Raw genomic sequence first — 20,000 nt, 5'->3', positions numbered from 1 at the left:
GACAAAGAGAGATCAATAATTAAAAAAGAAGGGCCCCAACACTCATCATCATCTTCTTCTCTTCTCCCTCCTCCTAACACACCTCTCCATTCACCTCTTGTTTTCTTTTTCACTTTTTTTTTATACATACAAAAAATATAAAGTGTAAAGAATTAGTGGAAGAGGACGTTTCCTAGTTTTTCAGCCGTTTCTATCTTCTGACAGGCGGCTAATGGCGATAGATTGATAGATAGCATTCCCCATATACACATACAAACACACACATCATTTTATATGTCCATCTTTCACTCTAAAAAGTTCTCTATGTTCTATTAAGTTCATCATTCATCACTAACAGTTTTTAGAAAAAGAGTCCGCAAGGATACCTCAGTTGGTTCTTAGGTAACAGATTGTAGACAAATGTCAAAAGCTGCCCGCACAGATAACTCAATTCGTTCTTAGGTGACAGATTGTGGACAAGTTCCAAAAACTGTCCGCACAGATAACTCAATTGGTTCTGGACAAGTTTCAAAATTGGTTCTTGGGTGGCAGATTGTTGACAAGTTTTAAAAACTGCCCCGTATAATTTAATTAGTTCTTGAGTAGCAGATTGTAGACAACTTACCGGGGAAAAGAGAGGGAAGATAGTCAATTCATCTTTGACCAATTCCCAAGTATGTACTGCACTCAAAAAGCTCACTTTTTTTTTTACAACAAAATTACTCATCTTTGAGGGACAAAAATTTACTAATACTACTTACATTATATCCCTTTTGGGTTATAGTGAGGTGCATGGTAGTAGTGAATAGAGTGGGTAAATAGTTGAATAAAGATGGGTATCTTTTCCTCTTAACTTTTAGCCCCATCCCCCATCCCCCCACCCCCACCCCCCACCCTACCCCTACCCACTACTCCATTTATAGACTTATATCTCTCTCTCTTTAGTCTTAAAGAAAAAGTTGCAGAGAGAGTATTGATTTGAGTATGACAGCATAAGTCAGGCAGGTAACTGCATAGTACGTACAAGCTCCCACTGTCCGATCTATTCATATATCTATACATGGGTATATATATATACACAGATACTATAAATAACTCCACAGATATATAGATCTTTGTAGATCAAGTAGAAAGGCGTGGCGTACGGCCTCACTCTTTGGGTCTGTATGTGCTTTAATTTCTTAGCAATTTTCTGTGTTTTTGCGTTTCTGCAGGTGTCACTGTAAACCAAAATTTTTGTCTCTTTTCTTTTGCCGCAGATTATACATATGATGATGGTGATGATGATGTGAGAACACGTGCACAGATTTCCTTCCCACCATTGAGGTACCCATATATATATATATATACATATCATGTCATCTAATCATAGATTAAACAATTAAATATATCAAACTACTTATCTAATCTAGTTTGTGTTGTTCTTGAATTTTGCAGGGTTTCTATATATACAAGGAACTAGTGAATTGAATTGAATTTGCAAAAACCCTTTCAAGTTTCATCATTGTAACTAGATGGGATGAACTGAATCTTCTCTTTCTCACCTTCATGTATGTATGTGTTGATTGTTGAGCATACAATATATAGTCAGTATAAGATATAATTGTACAGTCTGGTTATCAGTTTAAGTTTTTAGTTGAAATTGAGCACGGTTATCTGTTTTACCTGGACAGGGAAAGAAATGATGAGAAAAGATGTTTTGTGGGTTTGGTTGAAGTGAAAGGTGACTAGGTGGTGTTGATGTGTTTGCAGTGATAATTAGGTTGATAGAGAAAGAAGGGATATGGCAACGTACTTTCATGGTAACTCGGAAATCCAAGGAGGGGGTGATGGGTTGCAAACTCTCATACTGATGAACCCTGGGTATGTAAATGTTGGATTCTCTGACACCCAGCCGGCGGCGGGGACCAGCTTCGGGTTCCTCAACTCAATCGCCTCCGGGAACGCTGTTACGTTGTCACACGCGCCGCCGCAGTCGCAGTCCCAACAGTTTGTCGGCATCCCGCTCGCCACCGCGGGGTCTCAGGAGGCCGCGGTGCACTCTCAGCATGATATCGCCGCCCTCCACGGCTTCATCAGGTCTCAGTATAGCAACATGTACGGGCCGCCGCCGCCGCCGGCGGTTGAGCTCGCGGCGGCGCGTGAGGTGACACGCGCCCAGGGTGGGCTGTCCTTGAGCCTGTCCTCTCAGCATGGGAATTTCCGGGGCGAAGGCGACGCCGGGTCGCAGCAGATGGTGACCGCGGCTATTTCTCCGACGTCCGGCGACGATCAGGTGAGGGTATCCGGCGGATCGTCCTCCTCCGCTTCCGGCGTTTCCAATGGCGTGAATGGCGCTCAAAGTAGGATTTTGAGTTCCAAGTATTTGAAGGCAACACAAGAGCTCCTTGAAGAGGTTGTTAATGTCGGCAAGGGAATAAAAACCGGCGCTGAATCAGCCAAAGGTGCTAATTCTCAAGCCAAGAGTCTCGCCGGAGACTCCTCCGGCGAGGGACAAGCCGGAGTAGAGAGTAGCAGTGGTAACCGCACCACCGAGCTCACTACTGCAGAGAGGCAGGAAATTCAAATGAAGAAAGCAAAGCTCGTAAACATGCTTGATGAGGTATGCTAATCATCTTCTAAAATAGTATAATCTATATGAACAAATTTTGTTAAAATTTGTTATGACGTTATATAAAACATAAATATACATCCTACTATCAGCTTCAGCTTAGACTTTTAGTTGAGATGAAGCAATTACTTTAATTTGATATCAGAGACATGTCAAAGGTCATCGACAACAGAATTCTATTTCAATTATGTTCTTGATGATTGAATTTTGGGATTTTTGTAGGTGGAGCAGAGGTACAGACAATATCATCAACAGATGCACTTTGTAATATCATGGTTTGAGCAAGCGGCAGGGCCGGGTTCCGCGAGAACCTACACGGCGGTGGCGTTGCAGACGATCTCGAAGCAATTCCGGTGCCTGAAAGACGCGATCTTGGGGCAAGTACGAGCGGCCAGCAAGAGCTTAGGGGAAGACGGTGTGGGAATGAAGGTGGAAGGTTCATCCCGGCTGAAATTGGTGGACAATCAGCTCCGACAACAGAGGGCTCTGCAACAGTTGGGAATGATCCAGCACAATGCTTGGAGACCCCAGAGAGGATTGCCTGAGCGTTCCGTTTCTGTGCTTCGTGCTTGGCTCTTTGAACATTTTCTCCATCCGTAAGTTTGAATTTCAAGAATCTGTGAAATTCAAATTTCATTATCATATCATTGATTCCTCACTTTCTGTCCAATTCAAATTTCATTATCATATCATTGATTCCTCACTTTCTGTCCTAATTGTGTCCAGTTATCCCAAGGATTCTGACAAAATCATGCTGGCTAAACAGACAGGCCTTACTAGGAGTCAGGTGAGGGAATGATTCATTCAGTTGTTTTTGTTAGCGTAACACCTATGCTCTGATACCACTTGTCAGCGTCACATTTTCGGAAGGCAGGGTCCTGGATTTGGTCCTTCAGGCCTCTGCCCAATAGATTTCAAGTTTTCAGTTACAGAATTGATCTTTAAGCGTCTTGTTGTTGTTGTTGTTGTTTGTGAATTGATGGATTCAGGTGTCGAATTGGTTCATTAATGCTCGAGTTCGGCTATGGAAACCGATGGTGGAAGAGATGTACCTGGAAGAGATCAAGGAGCAAGAAAAGAGTGGAGGAGGAGCAGAGGACAAAACAAGCAAAGAGGAAGCAGATGAAGAAGGGTCAGCATCTCTGCAACAACACAAAAGTCCCCCTGGCTCAGAAAATCAAGATAGGAATGAAATTGACACCCCAAAACAAGCCAATAATAATAATAATAATCCATCAATGTCCACTGCATCAACATCTATGAATGGGATACCCATGAATACCAACCATCCTGCAGGTTTCAGCCTCATTGGACCCTCAGAAATGGACAGCATTACTCAGGGAAGTCCAAAGAAGCCCCGGGGCTCAGACATGCTGCTGCATAGCGCCATCGTTCCATCAATAGCCATCGATGCAGCAAAGCCCGCCCCCGTGAAATTTGGCAATGACAGGCAAACCAGAGAAGGATTCCCCTTGGAGGGATCAACAAACTTCATGGCCGCCTTCGGGTCCTACCCAATCGAGCAAATGGGGCGGTTCAGCACCGAGCAGTTCCCCTCACCTTATTCCACCAACGCTGTCTCCCTCACCCTCGGCCTGCAGCACAGCGAAAACCTCTCCGCCGCCATGTCTGCTGCCACACACCACAATTTCCTCCCCAACCAAGACATTCAAATGGGGGGAAGGGGAGTTGTGATTGGTGAAGCAGCAAACGATTTTGTTGGCGGAATGACTACCCCGACATCTGCTCACCCCACCAGCGTGTTCGAGAACTTCAACATTCAGAACCGGAAGAGGTTCCCAGCACAATTGTTGCCAGACTTTGTCACCTGAGATTAAGGTTGTCTGCAGGGTCCTCTTTGTCTGATCTTCTTCACTATTTTCTTCCATTTCCCAAAACTATTAGGAAGAAGGAAATTTTATTTATGGTAGTGCAAACAACCTTGAAAAAATTAAAAATTACAAGTTTTTACATAGTACAGGTCTACACTTTGCAGAAGAACCACTAGAGTTCTTATGGATAGTTTAGGCTTTTAGAAGATGTGGTTGAGGATTGTATATTAATTTTGTTGTTGCAGATAAGATAATTGGGATTGTTATATTGGATGTGGAAAAACACATAATTTGGGATGGTATAGAAGAAGATAATGTTAAGTTTCATTGCTTTTTTTCATCATTTCATTCTCTGCTAGTAGTCCAGGATGGTTCTGAGTGGACAGAATAACATATCAAAAAACACTTCCCCAGATATCATTACACCATCATTTTAACTAAATTCATTCATACAATCAAAACTATTGCATTTTTTTTTATTACACTCTAATCTACCATAGTATTTGTTCAACAATTATGCCAACTCTGAATGGGACTCAACTCCGATACCGTCCTTATGGAAAGGAACAGTGATGTTATCAAACCACAGGATATTGTATTTAAACAGCAGTTTGAATCCTCAGACAGCAGCAGGTAACAAGAACTTAGGAGGGTGAGTTCATAAATTTCAAGGAAAACAAGAAGATTTGCCCACCTTCATTCCTATCAGAACAATTTGTACATTCAATTTTTAAGAAAAGGAGCTTGTTTCGAGCCCTGGCAAACACAGTATAGAGTTACACCCAATATAATGAGCTCCTTGTGGACACTAAGTATTGGTCCTCCCACCTAATAGATCACTGAGTCACCGTGATTTACCCTTTTACTATCTTGTCGGGTCGGAGTGTGGGGTTCTGACTATAAGAAAATTTCATCTTTTGTGGACAAGAAAAAGAGCTTGTAACTCTGCTTGGTCATCATAGACATTTCATCATGGCAGAAAAAATATCTCGAACTATAACTTAAACTAATTGATCAATCCAAAAGAAAGTTAATAACTCTACTATGCCGTGAGACACAAGGTACAAGACTCATTCCTAGCAGAGAAAATCAATAGAATTGATCCTATTGTGAATCCCTTAGAAATTGGGGTGAAATCATTTTTTCCTTTTGGAAAGTAGTGCATACAGACGAGTACCACGAATTTGCAGATTGGTCTCTAGAGACTGAACTTTTTTCTCAATGCATAAATTTTAGAACATTGCCCACTGACCAGGCAACCTTAATTCCAAGAATAATAGCATATTCCAGTACCGATACCATTTTATTGGCTAATTCAACCCATAAGGTCAATAACAATCCTTTTTCCGTAATTTTCTCTTAAACATTTATTTCTGTCTATAATAGCATTGGTACGGCTACACGACTATTCTCTCTATTGAACCCTCAGTCTTGAAATTGGACGAAAGCTCTGGATGTCACTCATACCCAAAGTTGACGGAACATACCATACTAAAAAATTGAATCCAACCAATTAGCTAGTTTAACCTATGACCTTATAAACTAATATGTTCTCTCTCTCTTTTTTTTTTTTTTTTTTTTTTTATGTGGGACTGTTAACAAGTCTAAATAGGAACTAGGAATTGAACTAACCTGTTGCATTAGTATGTGTTTCTTAACATATTGGTATTGCATAATATCTAGTACAATATTCACAAAACCATGTTTGTATCTAACCTAGACATTAGATGAAATGTCCATACTAGCTAGGGTGTATCTAGAACATAGGTGTGGGCCGTGTGGTTCCAAGCTAAATGATGTTTTCATCAATGCCATTTGTCCAAAGGGTAAAAGTATGTTCATGAAAGTCAAAATCTTGGTTTATGAGATGCAGTGCCTTGAGAAGAAAAACTACCATATATCTAATAGTTCTTTTGACTTTTGAGCCCATTAGAGTGGAAAAAGAGTGGCAATTTGCATACTTTATACTTATCCCCAATGTTTTGGCTTTATTTTGGTACCAAAACCACCATGATTTCAGCATATAACTCTGATACCATGTTAGAATCTAAGACTGGTACAGGTCACTCCACTGTGCTATAATGCACATGGGCAAACTACACTAAAAGAATTCAATCAGTTAACTAGTTTAACTCATGGTCTTATAAACTCATATGTTTCTCTAGTATGTGATGCACATCGGAGACTCTCTGGCAACTCGATCAGGTGTTGAAACAATCCCTAATGTTTTGCTACACAGCCTACACATGTAGCATTAGCAGTAAGCACCAATTGAACAAGTTGTGTGCATAAGAATAAGCCTTTTCAATCTTTATCGCCACAAGTGTTATGAAGAAAGTTTCAACGGAATATCATCATATCTTTCAACACTCCAAGAGAATAAAGCCGAAAACAGAAACCATAGTTTCTTGGTTGGATGTTGATTGATCTGATGAAAGGGAAGTGAACCTGAATTGGTAATTGCTTGTGGATGCAAACCACTTGAGGAATAATTCTGTTGCTGAAATCTTTCGTCTTTAGCACATATTGCTTAACTGATGAGGACTCTTTCAATGGCTTTTCGTGGCAAGATGTCTAAAGCAATGCTTTTTTCCCGAGGTCGAGGACCACTGAAGTGAAGACCTTATCTGGACTGCCTCAGATCCATTAAGAAAATCTACAAAACCAGCAACATCTGTTAATGCTAATTAATGTAACAATATCGTGCAGATATGGTGAGAAAATGATGGATATGATGAACTTGATTAACCATTGCAAATGGTCATCAAGAATACGGGAGAAAAGAATCTATTGATAGTCATCAGTCAAGCACAACTCGAGTTTTACAAAAGGCCCCACGGTTAAAACAATCGAACAGAATGGGGTGGCAGAAGTACGGGTATGAATTTACAAAACCAAGACCATTTTGCCAGACATTTGATGTCTAGCCATGTCGAGAACAGAAGAAAAAAAAAATTCCCAGTTCCTAACGATTAGATTGACAAAATGGTGTTCTAATCTGTCGGGAGAAGTGATCATACTGGATTGGCAGTGCTATGATCTCCTTCGAGCATTGCCAGCCTTCGCTTGGCAGCCTTGGATCTATAACACCACGCTTCAAAGGCCTCGGTGAGGTCGGGATACTGGACGTGCTGGTTTGTCCACCACTCTGTCAAGATCTCTGCCTGATCTGCCGAGGGCAATGTAAGTATCATTGAAACAAACGACGCCTCTAAGGATTGCCATAAATCACCGTCTATTTTTGGGATCAGATCATCCTCGCTGTCTACAATCACTGAATCAATCAAAGGCTTCATTGCCCGCACAAACGGAAGCCAGACCTTTGCCATGTGGAGCCGCTTTGTTGCAGGCAGAACAACCGTGCCATATCCTATTGCCTCTAGGACTTTTGCTGCCACCTCGAGAACCTTCAATTTTGCCCCGATTGTTTCAGCTTCGGGGCTCAACTGCTGAACAACCTTTATTATTTTAACTGATATCTCGGTCCATCTATGAACAAAATCTCTCATAATCTCCAATTTCGTTAATATCTGGCAAGCCCAGGATAAATCCGATAGACAGGACTTAAATAATTGCAATTTCCCGTCCTCAGACATTGATTGTTGGACATCGCACAGTAAAGACTCTACAAGTTGGCTAAACCTATCGTGCAGTCTCTTAATGCATTGCACTACCTCTAGTTTTATCTCGTTATCAGCCGTTAACAGAGGAGCATCATCATCTTCAACGACCATGTACTCGAGCTGTTCTTGAGCTGTCGTTTTCAGATCATTCAAAGAATCGGGAGGCAAGGAAGTGGCAAATTGCATTGCTGAGAGGAATATTTTGACCACAGCAGAAGGAAGAACCGGTTGTAGGCGAGCAATTACCGGGGCCACTTGGGATCCCATGCCCGGAATCGTTTTTAGGATATCCTCCTCCTCCGTTTCTTCCCAGGGAACAGCTTCCAAGTATTCTGCACACGCAGTAATAATCTGTGGGCACCCGAGCTTGAAAGCTGCCCGTAAAATGCCAAGAGCACTCCTGACACCTTGGCAAATATCAGTCACCGAACAATCCGAAATGACATAGAAGAGTCGAAGCACATTGACATAGTAGTCCAAGTCAGATTCTTCACAATGAACCTCAACACAGTTGCGGGAATCAAGGATTTGACATGTGGGCCAGGTATCGGATAATCGGTCAGCAAAGTACTTGCTCTGTTGGACGAGGATATGAGAATGACAATAAACCCTGTGATCGCGACCATCCTGTGTTCTAATCCTTACTACAACATCACTGGTCGGTCGATCTCCAATCCTGCTCGGTGCTTTTGATTCATTTAGCTGAATGTAGAACATAATAGGAGAGAAGAACGTAAGAAGCAGTTCTGCAAAATCCAGCATTTCAGCAGTGTGATTTATGACAGACCAAATTTAACTGGTTAATAAACTTTCAATACGTAACATTTACTCCGTATATTACTAGCAGATAAAAAACTATTAACAAGTATAACATCTGTTGAGCATATAATATATAAACATAAATGTGTAATCCAACTATCAGCTTAGGCTTTTAGTTGTGAAGGAGCACATGCTTCAATTTGGTATCCGAGTCTATCCCATGCCAAAGAAACTATGTCCACGTGTTGCTTGGAGCCCATCAAAAAGTAATCAGCCGGCATATGTGAGGGTGCGTGTTGAGCATATAGTTGAAATGGAGGACATGCTTCAATTACGAATGCTTAGGCTTTTAGTTATCCAACTATCAGCTTAGGCTTTTAGTTGAAATGGAGGACATGCTTCAATTACGAATGCTTCACATCCAAAACTAAATGTAGTACTACATTTTTCCATAGTGAAAACGAACACTCTGTTTTATAGGGCTATTTCCCCGACCTTAAAAACCTAACATTCAACAAGCGAACACTTGGCGACCACAAAAATACCGACATTCTAATCATCATTTCAAAAGTGATACTAAACATGTTTATAATACCAATACTATCACAAGCCCGACAATTGATTTCAGTAAAAATGGCTCCAAAATAGGTAAGGACTCAAAATTTTAGGATCATTCAAAGAGGTCAAGAAACTTACGTGTGAATCCATCAAACAACCAAAACTAATTGCTTCAGCTTCTATTCATTGCATCACCTGTAAGCAATAAAGAATATGGATAGGATAAAATGGTACTGCAACTGCTACAGAGGAATTCTCCTAGATGAGTGTATAAAGAGCATGAGCAATGAACACTAACCCTGGTCAGAAAATAAACACGAAATTTGTTACATTCTTACATAACAAACAATAGCAAACAGTAGACATTTACACCCCGTCAGGACCCAAATAGTGCAAATGTCAAACATAAATAGAAAGCCGACCAATAAGGAAACTGCAACATCAGATGACTTGAATCTGTTGTTGAATATAAGCAGTCCACATAAAACGCTTCTAATTGGGCATTTAGACTGGGTCAATAACAGGTTGATTACATAGGTCATAAATGTGTCAGGTATGGTGATGCATCTTTCCACAAGTTTTTGACCTGACTATGTGGAAACACTACCCAAATCCTATGCATATTCTTGATTTTCATAAAATGTGTAATGACAATAACATCTATTCTTAAAAAAGAAAAGAAATTCTCAAGAGGATTTATAAAAGGTTACATTCTTGAATTACCACACAGAGGTTTCTAACCAGTCATCAAATAAATGATGAAGACTATATAGTATAAAGGGGAAAACCCTTCTTGAACTATGCACAAACACCAAAAAAAATCTGATACATCAAAGGTTAGGCAACTCAAAGCTTAGTTCTAATCATCTGAAGAATGAATCTGAAGCCACAAGAGAACAGGAAAAGCAAGGGAAAAGAAAAGCAGTGAAGCAGCCCAGTAAGCAATCAAAAGATCCAGAACATCCATAAAGAATCAAACTTTATGTAACAATACTTTCAAAAAAAACAAAACTTTCTTCAAAAACCCCAGGTTGAACACAAGTTAATTAAATGGTCCACCCAAATAACAAGAATGGGTAAAGTTTATTGCCATTCAGAACTACCCACATCTACCCCTTTCTTCTCTCCCAACTGATGCTAAAATTGGAATATTTATTAATTCATATAACTGAAATATGAATTGAAAAAAAAAAAAAAAAAGGAAATGCAGCCCATGGGTATTGAACTAAACAGCAGATAAAGATGATAGAATCTAAGANTAACTGAAATATGAATTGAAAAAAAAAAAAAAAAAGGAAATGCAGCCCATGGGTATTGAACTAAACAGCAGATAAAGATGATAGAATCTAAGATAAGTCCAGATTAATCAAGAATCTGTTGATTATTGATGTGTGGGGAGCAGTAGCCGATGTAGTATTAGGTTGAAGGCAAGTAGAAATTTGGATTGAGAGGAAACATACCTTTTCCTGTTGAAGCGGTGGAATGGATTCAGTACATGCGAAGCAGACAGCACAAGTTGGGGAATTGAGTTTTGTTCTACCTTACCTTCCCACTTGCTCCCAAGTTGTACACTGTTTCTTTATTTATTCACAAAAATATTTAATATTTTATTGGTGTATACTGTATAGGTGTTATACATGTTTTTTTTAAAATACAATTTGTAATAATTTAAAAATTATTATAATTATAACTATTTTATTTTATTAAGATTAATTATATAATAATGTAATTAAAGCTAAATAATATAATTATTACACTTGCCATGAAAGTGTGAAACCTTTGCTGTTTCTTCATCTCAAGAAAGTCGGAAAATGTGCATTGCCAAGGAGGCAAGGAACATACGAATAGGCTGTTGATTCAAAAGGCAGAATTAGAGCTGGGAATGAATCTAGTGAAAGGTGAAACTTCAATTAATATTTTTTCTTAATATTGCAAAAGAAACTAATAAACAACATTGGAAGGTTTTGTTTGGGTTTTGATGAATTTGTTGGAAAAAAAAATTTTGACTTAAAATGTTACTTAAAGTGGTCAATTTGTAATATAATTTTTAGTGAGATTCAATATCGATTTGGATCGGATAAAAGTGGATTCAAAATTTTCTTAGTGGAAGGATAAATAAAAAAAATTAATTCTCGAGGTGCACCAATTTGAGTTGGAAAGATAAGTAAGTAATATTTATCTCACATTGAAAATTTATATAGATTTGCACTCATATATATATATATATATATATATATATATATATATATATATATATATATATATATATAATTTTTTGATAAGTTTGAATTGTATAACATAAGTGTGCTCTCTTATGCGCCGGTTTATGATGGGCAACTTTCAAATATTCAAGTTGTTGAAGTCCAAATTTGTCGTGTTAGAGAAATTATTCATGTTAAATTTTGATATTCAAGTAATTTTTAAGCAATGATAAACGGTTCTTGGAATAATTGAATTCAATTAATAAATAGAGAATTATATGTATTTTTTATAGATATATAATATTCTACATACAATATACTGAATTATATATTTTAGTTTATACAAGATTTTCAATTTAATACAATTGNATATATATATATATATATATATATATATATATAATTTTTTGATAAGTTTGAATTGTATAACATAAGTGTGCTCTCTTATGCGCCGGTTTATGATGGGCAACTTTCAAATATTCAAGTTGTTGAAGTCCAAATTTGTCGTGTTAGAGAAATTATTCATGTTAAATTTTGATATTCAAGTAATTTTTAAGCAATGATAAACGGTTCTTGGAATAATTGAATTCAATTAATAAATAGAGAATTATATGTATTTTTTATAGATATATAATATTCTACATACAATATACTGAATTATATATTTTAGTTTATACAAGATTTTCAATTTAATACAATTGATATATTATATGTTTACAAAAATGACAACATATAAAATTAATTAAAAATTTAAAACTATATATTAATGAATATGAGAAATATTTATTAAATAAGACATGAAGATTAATCACTAAATATATTTACAAATTAATTAAATTACAAATATAATATTTTATAAAAACTCAAAGCCTTGTTCAGGTAAAACTCTAGTTATAATAATTTGAAATTATTATAATTGCATAAAAGAATTCATATATGTTAACTTTATTTGTTAACATAACAAAAGTTTGTTGTATGTAAGTTATATACACTATTATGTAAGATTTAAATACTTAATTAGGCGCTATAATTATAAAATGTTCAATTTAGTCACTATATTATAAAATTGATCAATTTAGTCTACTATTAAAAATAGGGCAAATTATAGAGTTGTTCTTTTTTTCCAACCTGGGTCCAAAACTACGTCGTTTTTGTCTCTTCTTTTTTTCTTTTTCTTTTTTTTTTTTTATAAATTAGTAAACATATTGCTGAATATAGAGTTGTCCAAAAATGTGTGAATGTAGAGTATAGGTGATGGGTAAATATGCACATGTACTAGTCGGTCCGTAAATCACCTGTCCGTCAACGGTCACCCAATCGGTCCGTCGACGGTCACCCAACCGGTCCGTCGATCACCCAACCGGTCCGCATGATCGGAAGCAACATGCACGTGTACTAGTCGGTCCGTAAATCACTTGTCCGTCAACGGTCACCCAATCGGTCCGTCGACGGTCACCCAACCGGTCCGCATGATCGGAAGCAACATGCACGTGTACTAGTCGGTCCGTTTGGTCACCCAATCGGTCCGTCAACGGTCACCCCACCGGTCCGTCGACGGTCACCCAACCGGTTCGGCCGCATGATCGGAAGCAACACACCTTGTGGATTGGAGGCCCACGAGCGCAACAATAGCTTGATGTGACGACCGACAACTTTTCAGGAACAAGGGATCCGTGTTTTCTTCACCTCGAGTAACTCAACCACTTCGAGCAAACCAATGCGCATTTTGCGGAGTGACTATTCAGCCCATGCAAATATGCCCTCCACTTGCATATCAGACACCATGTGCATAGTAAATCCACTTTGTATAAATATAGGGGTCATTCCCCTCACTGAGGAGGACTCATCAGTACTATACTAATACACTTGTGATTTGCTCATTCGTCTCTCTTGCTCTCTCCTTGTTACTGTTCGTCATCCTAGAGCGACATAGCTTCTTACCGCTCAGTCGTCAACCGGTAGAGCGACCGATTGACCGGCCGAGCGGCATCCTTCACCACACGTAACACACGTATTCGTAGCGTAATCGTAGACCCATTTACATTTACGCTATCATTGGCGACGTCCGTGGGGATTGAACGAGTCACTCTGTTCTATCCCTTTATCTTTTCTTTCTTCACACTATTATCCATCTTAAAATGACGAACAGTAGGAAAAGTTTGAGCCAAACTCATGCGCGTAGGGGGAGCCCGACTCGGTTGGTCGGACCTCACCCTGACAATGTAATTGAAACACTCCCTGAAGATGATCTACGTCGCCAGTTGAAACGATCCAGGAGCCTAATGAACGAGTTGACATCCAACCAGAGGCAAGATGCACGACCTACCCAACCGGTCAACCCGAATGCAGGCGGACATGCAAGGCAAACGAGCTTTCAAATTCCAGTGACATATGCCATGTTGCCCCCAACTGGCCAAATGCTGACTCCACCACCAGGTGCACTTGGGGGGAACCCGTTGCAAGGGACTCCACAACAAGGATTGACCCCGGTGTACCAACCGTGGCCGGGAACTCCCGGATACTATGTTGTATCACCCACTCCCCAAATGCTTGCAATTCCTCAAATCCCTGCCATGGAACAACAGGCGCCCCGACCTTCCCAGAGGCAACAGTCGCACCCCCAACCTCAAGATCGTAACTTGGAGGAAGTCCAATCTACGGATCGCACACGGAGGTCCGATCGAGAGGGACGTCGGTATGACCCCATTCAACGTAGGAGCGCTTTTGATCGCATCCGGAATAGCGTTAGATCTCGGTTGGGGCCCCAGAATAACAATGAACACGCGAGACAAAGGCCCCAAATGACTGTAGAGGAAAGCAGCACTGGGAGTGCACAACATGGGGACGCCCATTTAGCTGACAGAAGGGCCCGACCTGTCTGTCGGGTGAGTGATCGGCAGACCAATCGAGTAGGCGATCAACCGGTTAGGGAAGAGAGGCAACTCGATGAGGAGGATAGTCCCCGACTCCAAATGGCCAAGATGCAGGAAAGAATAGATCGTTTACAACAAGAGCTTCGCGAGAGAGTCGGCGCGGGAAAAGAACCATCATGCTCGCTGGTTGCCACCCCCTTTACGGACGACATCATGAGTGCCCACTATCCGCAGGACCTCCAAATCCCGCTGGCTCACACTTATTCCGGAAGGTACGACCCGCAAGAGCATGTCGACATGTACTATGGCAACATGTTGATGTTGGGAGTAGGCGATGCGGTCATTTGTAGAGCTTTCTTCGCTACCTTAGTCGGTAAGGCGGCCGAATGGTTCAAGGGTTTGGAGCAGGGGTCGATAAGAAATTTTGGTCAGTTGGCCGATAAGTTTGTAAAGCGTTTCGCTACAAGTAAATCGAGAAAGAAATCTTACACTTGCCTGAACAAGGTAAACCAAGCTGTGGGAGAACCGTTGTCTACTTTCCTATTCAGATGGGAACGTGAGGTTGATGAGGTTGAACCGATGGAGGACCGGGTGGCAATCCAAGCTTTCCTTGCATCACTTTGTTCCGGAACGCTCTACTACGACCTCATAGTTAATCCCCCCCGAACTTATGAGGATGCCATCACCAGAGCCAAGCATCATGCAGATGCCACCGAAGCTAACATGGCAAAGAGACGCGATGAGCAGCCGGTCAATCGGGACAGAGGCCACGATCAAAGGAAAAATAAACCACCGTTCAAACACGTCAAACAATACAATCGGCCAGAAGATGTACCACGTTTCACTCCGTTGAACAGACCCCTGGTGGAAGTCTTGCAGTTTGCCGAGCAATGCAATTTGATCCACCCACCGGAGCCGATACCCGAGGGGGAGGACAAGAGAAAGTATTGTGCTTTCCACAGAGTCAAGGGACACAATACTTCGGAGTGCATGGCCTTGCGCATGCTCATTGAACAACTCATTCAGAAGGGAGAGTTGAGGCAATTTGTGATGAAGGAGGATAGAAATCAAAGAAAAACGGAAAGGAATGTGATGAAAAGGAATCCCGAAAGGCACGACGAGGCATTCGTCCCACCCAGGTTAGCTGATGAGAAGGCGGTCGGAAAGAAACCAGTGATCCACGTCATCTACGGGGGCCCTGAAGGAGGCGACTCTTCACGACAAAGGAAGCAATGGGCGAGAAACTTATACGTTGGGACGATTCATTCGGAACCTCGAGAGAAGAGAAAGCGTACAGAACCAATACTTTTCACTGACGATGATCTACCACTCCATGGGGAAGCCCAAAATGATCCACTCGTCATCACGCTAGATGTCAACGGAACGGATGTCCAGCGGGTGCTGGTTGACACGGGGAGCTCGGTGAACATCTTATATTTTGATGTCTTTGCTCGATTGGGTCTGTCCACCGATCAGTTAACCCCCATTCGGACCCCGTTGTCGGGTTTCACCGGTGACTCCATAGAAGCAGAGGGAGTCATCAGCTTGAATGTGGAGTTGGGCAGCCAACCAAACATATTGAAGACTACCATGGACTTTGTGGTAGTGAAATTGAAGTGTGTTCACAACGCCATACTTGGGCGACCAGGTATCACTCGCGCAGCTGCTATTATATCTATGAACCACTTGTGCATGAAGTTTCATACACCCAATGGGGTTGGAGTGGTTCGAGGAGACCAACGTGCTGCTCGACAGTGCTACGTGCGAGCAGTCAAACAGTCGGACCGGGAGGAAGGCAGGATTCACACCATATCCCAGCAGGTAGACCGCGGAGAAGAGAGGGAAAAACCGCAACCTGCCTCAGAATTGGAAGAGATAGTACTTGACTCCGACCGACCAGAAAGGGTGGTTAAAATCGGTCGGGGACTCCCTGCAGACCTACGTGAGGACATCATCGGAGTGTTGCGAGAGTACAAAGACGTTTTTGCTTGGGGACCGGAAGACATGCCCGGGGTTGATCGGTCTGTCATTTGCCACCGCTTATCAATTCAACCAGGTTCGAAACCAGTCAAGCAAAAGAAAAGGCACTTGTCAAGCGAAAGGAGAGAATTCGTGAAAAAGGAGACCGCCACCCTCTTGTCGGTAGGGCACATCCGAGAGGTCCTCTACCCGGAGTGGGTAGCTAATGTAGTCCTCGCGCCTAAACCGCCAACATGGAGAATGTGTGTTGACTACACTGATTTGAACAAAGCTTGCCCGAAGGATCCATATCCCCTACCAAATCCTGACCAGATGGTTGATGAAACGGCTGGGTGTGAGCTATTGAGTTTCATGGACGCCTTCAAAGGATACCATCAAATCTTCATGAGCAAGGAAGATGAAGAGAAGACTGCTTTCATCACTCCGGACGGAGTGTTTTGCTACGTGGTAATGGCGTTTGGTTTGCGGAACTCTGGAGCCACATACCAACGGATGGTGAACAAATTGTTTAAAGGTTTGCTCGGATCAACTATGGAAGCATATGTGGATGACATGCTCATCAAGAGTCGATTAAAAGAAACTCATCCTACCGATCTTGCCCGGGCGTTCAAGGTGATGGAAACTTTCAACTTGCGTCTGAACCCAAGTAAGTGTACCTTTGCTGTTCAGACGGGAAAATTCTTGGGGTTCATGATGACGGGGCGGGGGATTGAGCCAAATCCCGAGAAGGTCAGAGCGATAATGGAGATGCAACCCCCCCGATCGGTCAAGGATGTTCAGCGACTGACTGGTCGACTAGCAGCGCTTAGCCGTTTCCTATCCAAGTCAGCCGAAAAGTCTCTGCCGTTCTTTCAGATTCTGAAAAAATCAAATGGCTTTGAGTGGACACCGGCGTGTCAATCGGCTTTTGAAGGTCTGAAGGTATACTTGAGCTCCGCACCAGTCCTCTCGAAGCCGGAGAAAGATGAGGTCTTATTCGTTTATTTGGCCGTGTCCGACCGAGCGGTCAGTTCCGTGCTTGTCCGCGAAGAAGCTAAGGGAATTCAGAAGCCGATTTACTACGTGAGCAAAGCTCTTCAAGGAGCAGAGCTGAGGTACACAAAATTTGAGAAGACCGCGTTGGCGCTCTGGGTGACGGCCAGAAGACTTGCAGCTTACTTCCAAGCTCACCCGATAGTAGTGTTAACCGATCAACCGTTGGGAACGATCCTCAGGAATCCAACATCATCAGGACGATTGATCAAATAGGCCATGATGCTCACCCAGTTCGCGATTGAGTATAAGCCCCGTCCTGCCATCAATGGTCAAGCATTGGCTGACTTCATCGTCGAATGCACCGCACGCGATCCGGAACCTGACCGACCGACTGCCCTAGAAGAACCATGGTGGGAAGTTTCTACTGATGGGTCGTCAAGTAAGAAGGGATGTGGGGGTGGAATTGTGCTCACATCACCCGAAGGCTTCAAGATTTATCAAGCCTTGATTTTCAAATTTCAACCTACCAACAACGAAGCAGAATACGAGGCACTCATAGGCGGGTTGCGACTGGCCAAGCAGATGAAGGCCGAACGGTTAAGGGCACGGTCAGACTCCCGGTTGATAATCGGACAGCTATCCAGCACGATCGATGCAAAGGAAGATCGAATGATACAGTACAAGGATATTGCGCTCGAATTGTTGCAACAATTCAAAAAATACGAGCTGATCCAAGTATCAAGGATGGAGAACACGGACGCTGACATGCTCTCCAAGTTGACTCAAGAAGCTCCTGAATACGTGTCCAAGATTGCACGCATTGAAGAAATTGGAGCGCCAAGCATTGATGTCATAGAAGTCAAACCGGTTGAGATAGGCGAGCCAGATTGGATGTACGACTTGAAGAATTACATCGCCAACGACACTCTACCGGACGACTCCTCCCGGGCAAAGAAAGTTAAGTTAAGGGCACCACGTTTTCAATTGGTTGATGATAGGCTCTACAAAAGATCATATGGCGGACCGCTGCTCCGGTGCTTAACCAGCGACGAGGCGAAAATAGTGATGGAAGAAGTTCATGAAGGGATCTGTTCTGCCCATCAAGGACTAAGAACACTCGCGCAAAAGATCATTCTGATGGGTTACTATTGGCCTTCGATCAACCTGGATTGCGAGCAGTACGTTCGACGATGCGCCACTTGTCAAGAATTTCATAAGTTACCCGGTCGACCGGCCACCTACTATCAACCGGTCAGCGAAGTAATACCTTTTGCAAGGTGGGGTGTGGATCTGATCGGAGCATTCCCGATGGCAGCCGGACGCAAAAAGTATGTGATAGTGGCGATCGACTACTTCACCAAGTGGGTGGAAGCAAAAGCGTTGGCAACCATCACTTCTCAACAGTGTCAAAAGTTTCTTTGGAAAAATGTGATTACTCGCTTCGGGGTACCTGTTCAATTGATCACAGACAACGGGACACAATTTGACAGCCGACCGTTTAAGAACTTCATGGCTCATTTGGGCATAAAGCATACCCGAGTGGCCGTAGCATACCCACAATCAAATGGTCAAGTGGAGAACACCAATCGGACGATCTTGGATGGATTGAAAAAGAAGTTGCAAACTGCAGGTCGATGCTGGGTTGATGAGCTTTCATATGTTCTTTGGACATATCGAACCACCCCGCGTCGGGCAACGAATGAGACACCTTTCTCGCTGACATATGGATTCGAGGCAAGAGTCCCGATTGAAGCATGGCTCCCTACCACCCGGGAAAGAAATTACGATCCGGAAGTGAATGATGAGATGCAAGGTACGGAACTCAATTTCATAGACGAAAAAGGGACATGGCAGCTCGAAGGTTAATAGAATATCAGAGGAATGCCAAAGTAGCCCATGACGGTCGAGTGAACCCACGATATTTCCAAAGAGATCTTGGTCCTACGGCGGAGGGAAGCTAACAAGCCGACTGATCACGGAAAATTTGCCAAGAAGTGGGAAGGACCCTACAGGGTCTCTGCAATGGTTCAGCCAGGTACCTATAAGTTAGAGACTCTTTCTGGTCGATTAGTCGCCCGAGTGTGGAACTCTGAGCACCTTATTAAATTTCACAAGTAGTTTGGTTGTTGGAATGTAACTTGCATCTAGAATAATTAAGTCGCAGTGTTTTTGGAATTTTTTCACTGTAATCTTGCTTGGTGTAAGTAAAAAAAAAAAAAAAAAAAAAAAACGACCTGCACGGATCTCCGTTTGGGGTTGTATTCGACCTGCACGTTTGGGGTTATGATCGACCTGCACGGATCTCTGTTTGGGGTTGTATTCGACCTGCACGGATCTCCGTTTGGGGTTTTGTTCGACCTGCACGGATCTCCGTTTGGGGTTTTGTTCGACTTGCACGGATCTTCGTTTGGGGTTTTGTTCGACATGCACGAATAAACCATCAAGCAGCCAAGTTGTGCAAGTTTGTTAGCAGCAAGAATTGGGTGGAAGAATATACTACTTGAGAAATTACAAGAAAGCATAGAGAAGCTTGAAGAAATAAGAGAATGTACTACTTGAAAAACTACAAGAAAGCATAGAGAAGCTTGAATATTATCTTATGTCAAGGA

At 41.9% G+C, this 20,000-nt stretch overlaps 2 protein-coding genes across 15 annotated transcripts; one reads left to right on the top strand and one right to left on the bottom strand.

Moving 5' to 3' along the window:
* Positions 1–913: 913 nt before the first annotated feature.
* LOC116028624 (BEL1-like homeodomain protein 1) lies at positions 914–4,749 on the top strand. Of its 8 annotated transcripts, none has more exons than XM_031270396.1 (7): positions 914–984; positions 1,194–1,305; positions 1,417–1,529; positions 1,732–2,581; positions 2,813–3,186; positions 3,317–3,377; positions 3,580–4,749. In XM_031270396.1, exons 4-7 carry the CDS (start codon positions 1,763–1,765, stop codon positions 4,420–4,422), a joined length of 2,097 nt encoding a protein of 698 aa, XP_031126256.1. In that variant the 5' UTR covers positions 914–984; positions 1,194–1,305; positions 1,417–1,529; positions 1,732–1,762; the 3' UTR covers positions 4,423–4,749. The 8 variants fall into 8 exon arrangements, with proteins under 8 accessions (XP_031126256.1, XP_031126251.1, XP_031126252.1 ...); XM_031270391.1 differs by having other exon boundaries at positions 936–1,139; positions 1,239–1,305; XM_031270392.1 differs by having other exon boundaries at positions 936–1,139; positions 1,239–1,305; positions 1,653–2,581.
* A 1,614-nt stretch (positions 4,750–6,363) lies between these two features.
* On the bottom strand, positions 6,364–10,924 carry LOC116029924 (BTB/POZ domain-containing protein At3g05675). 7 transcript variants are annotated; one of them, XM_031271973.1, is made up of 4 exons: positions 10,823–10,924; positions 9,501–9,557; positions 7,443–8,747; positions 6,364–7,078 (listed from the first exon to the last, which is right to left on the bottom strand). In XM_031271973.1, exons 2-4 carry the CDS (start codon positions 9,510–9,512, stop codon positions 7,046–7,048), a joined length of 1,350 nt encoding a protein of 449 aa, XP_031127833.1. In that variant the 5' UTR covers positions 9,513–9,557; positions 10,823–10,924; the 3' UTR covers positions 6,364–7,045. The 7 variants fall into 7 exon arrangements, with proteins under 7 accessions (XP_031127833.1, XP_031127829.1, XP_031127832.1 ...); XM_031271969.1 differs by having other exon boundaries at positions 7,443–8,791; positions 9,501–9,661; positions 10,823–10,903; XM_031271972.1 differs by having other exon boundaries at positions 9,501–9,661; positions 10,823–10,903.
* Between the last annotated feature and the right edge of the window lie 9,076 nt (positions 10,925–20,000).

Source organism: Ipomoea triloba, chromosome 9 (genome assembly GCF_003576645.1).
Source record: "Ipomoea triloba cultivar NCNSP0323 chromosome 9, ASM357664v1".
Lineage (NCBI taxonomy): Eukaryota > Viridiplantae > Streptophyta > Magnoliopsida > Solanales > Convolvulaceae > Ipomoea > Ipomoea triloba.
This window is presented reverse-complemented; position numbering and strand designations above follow the sequence as displayed.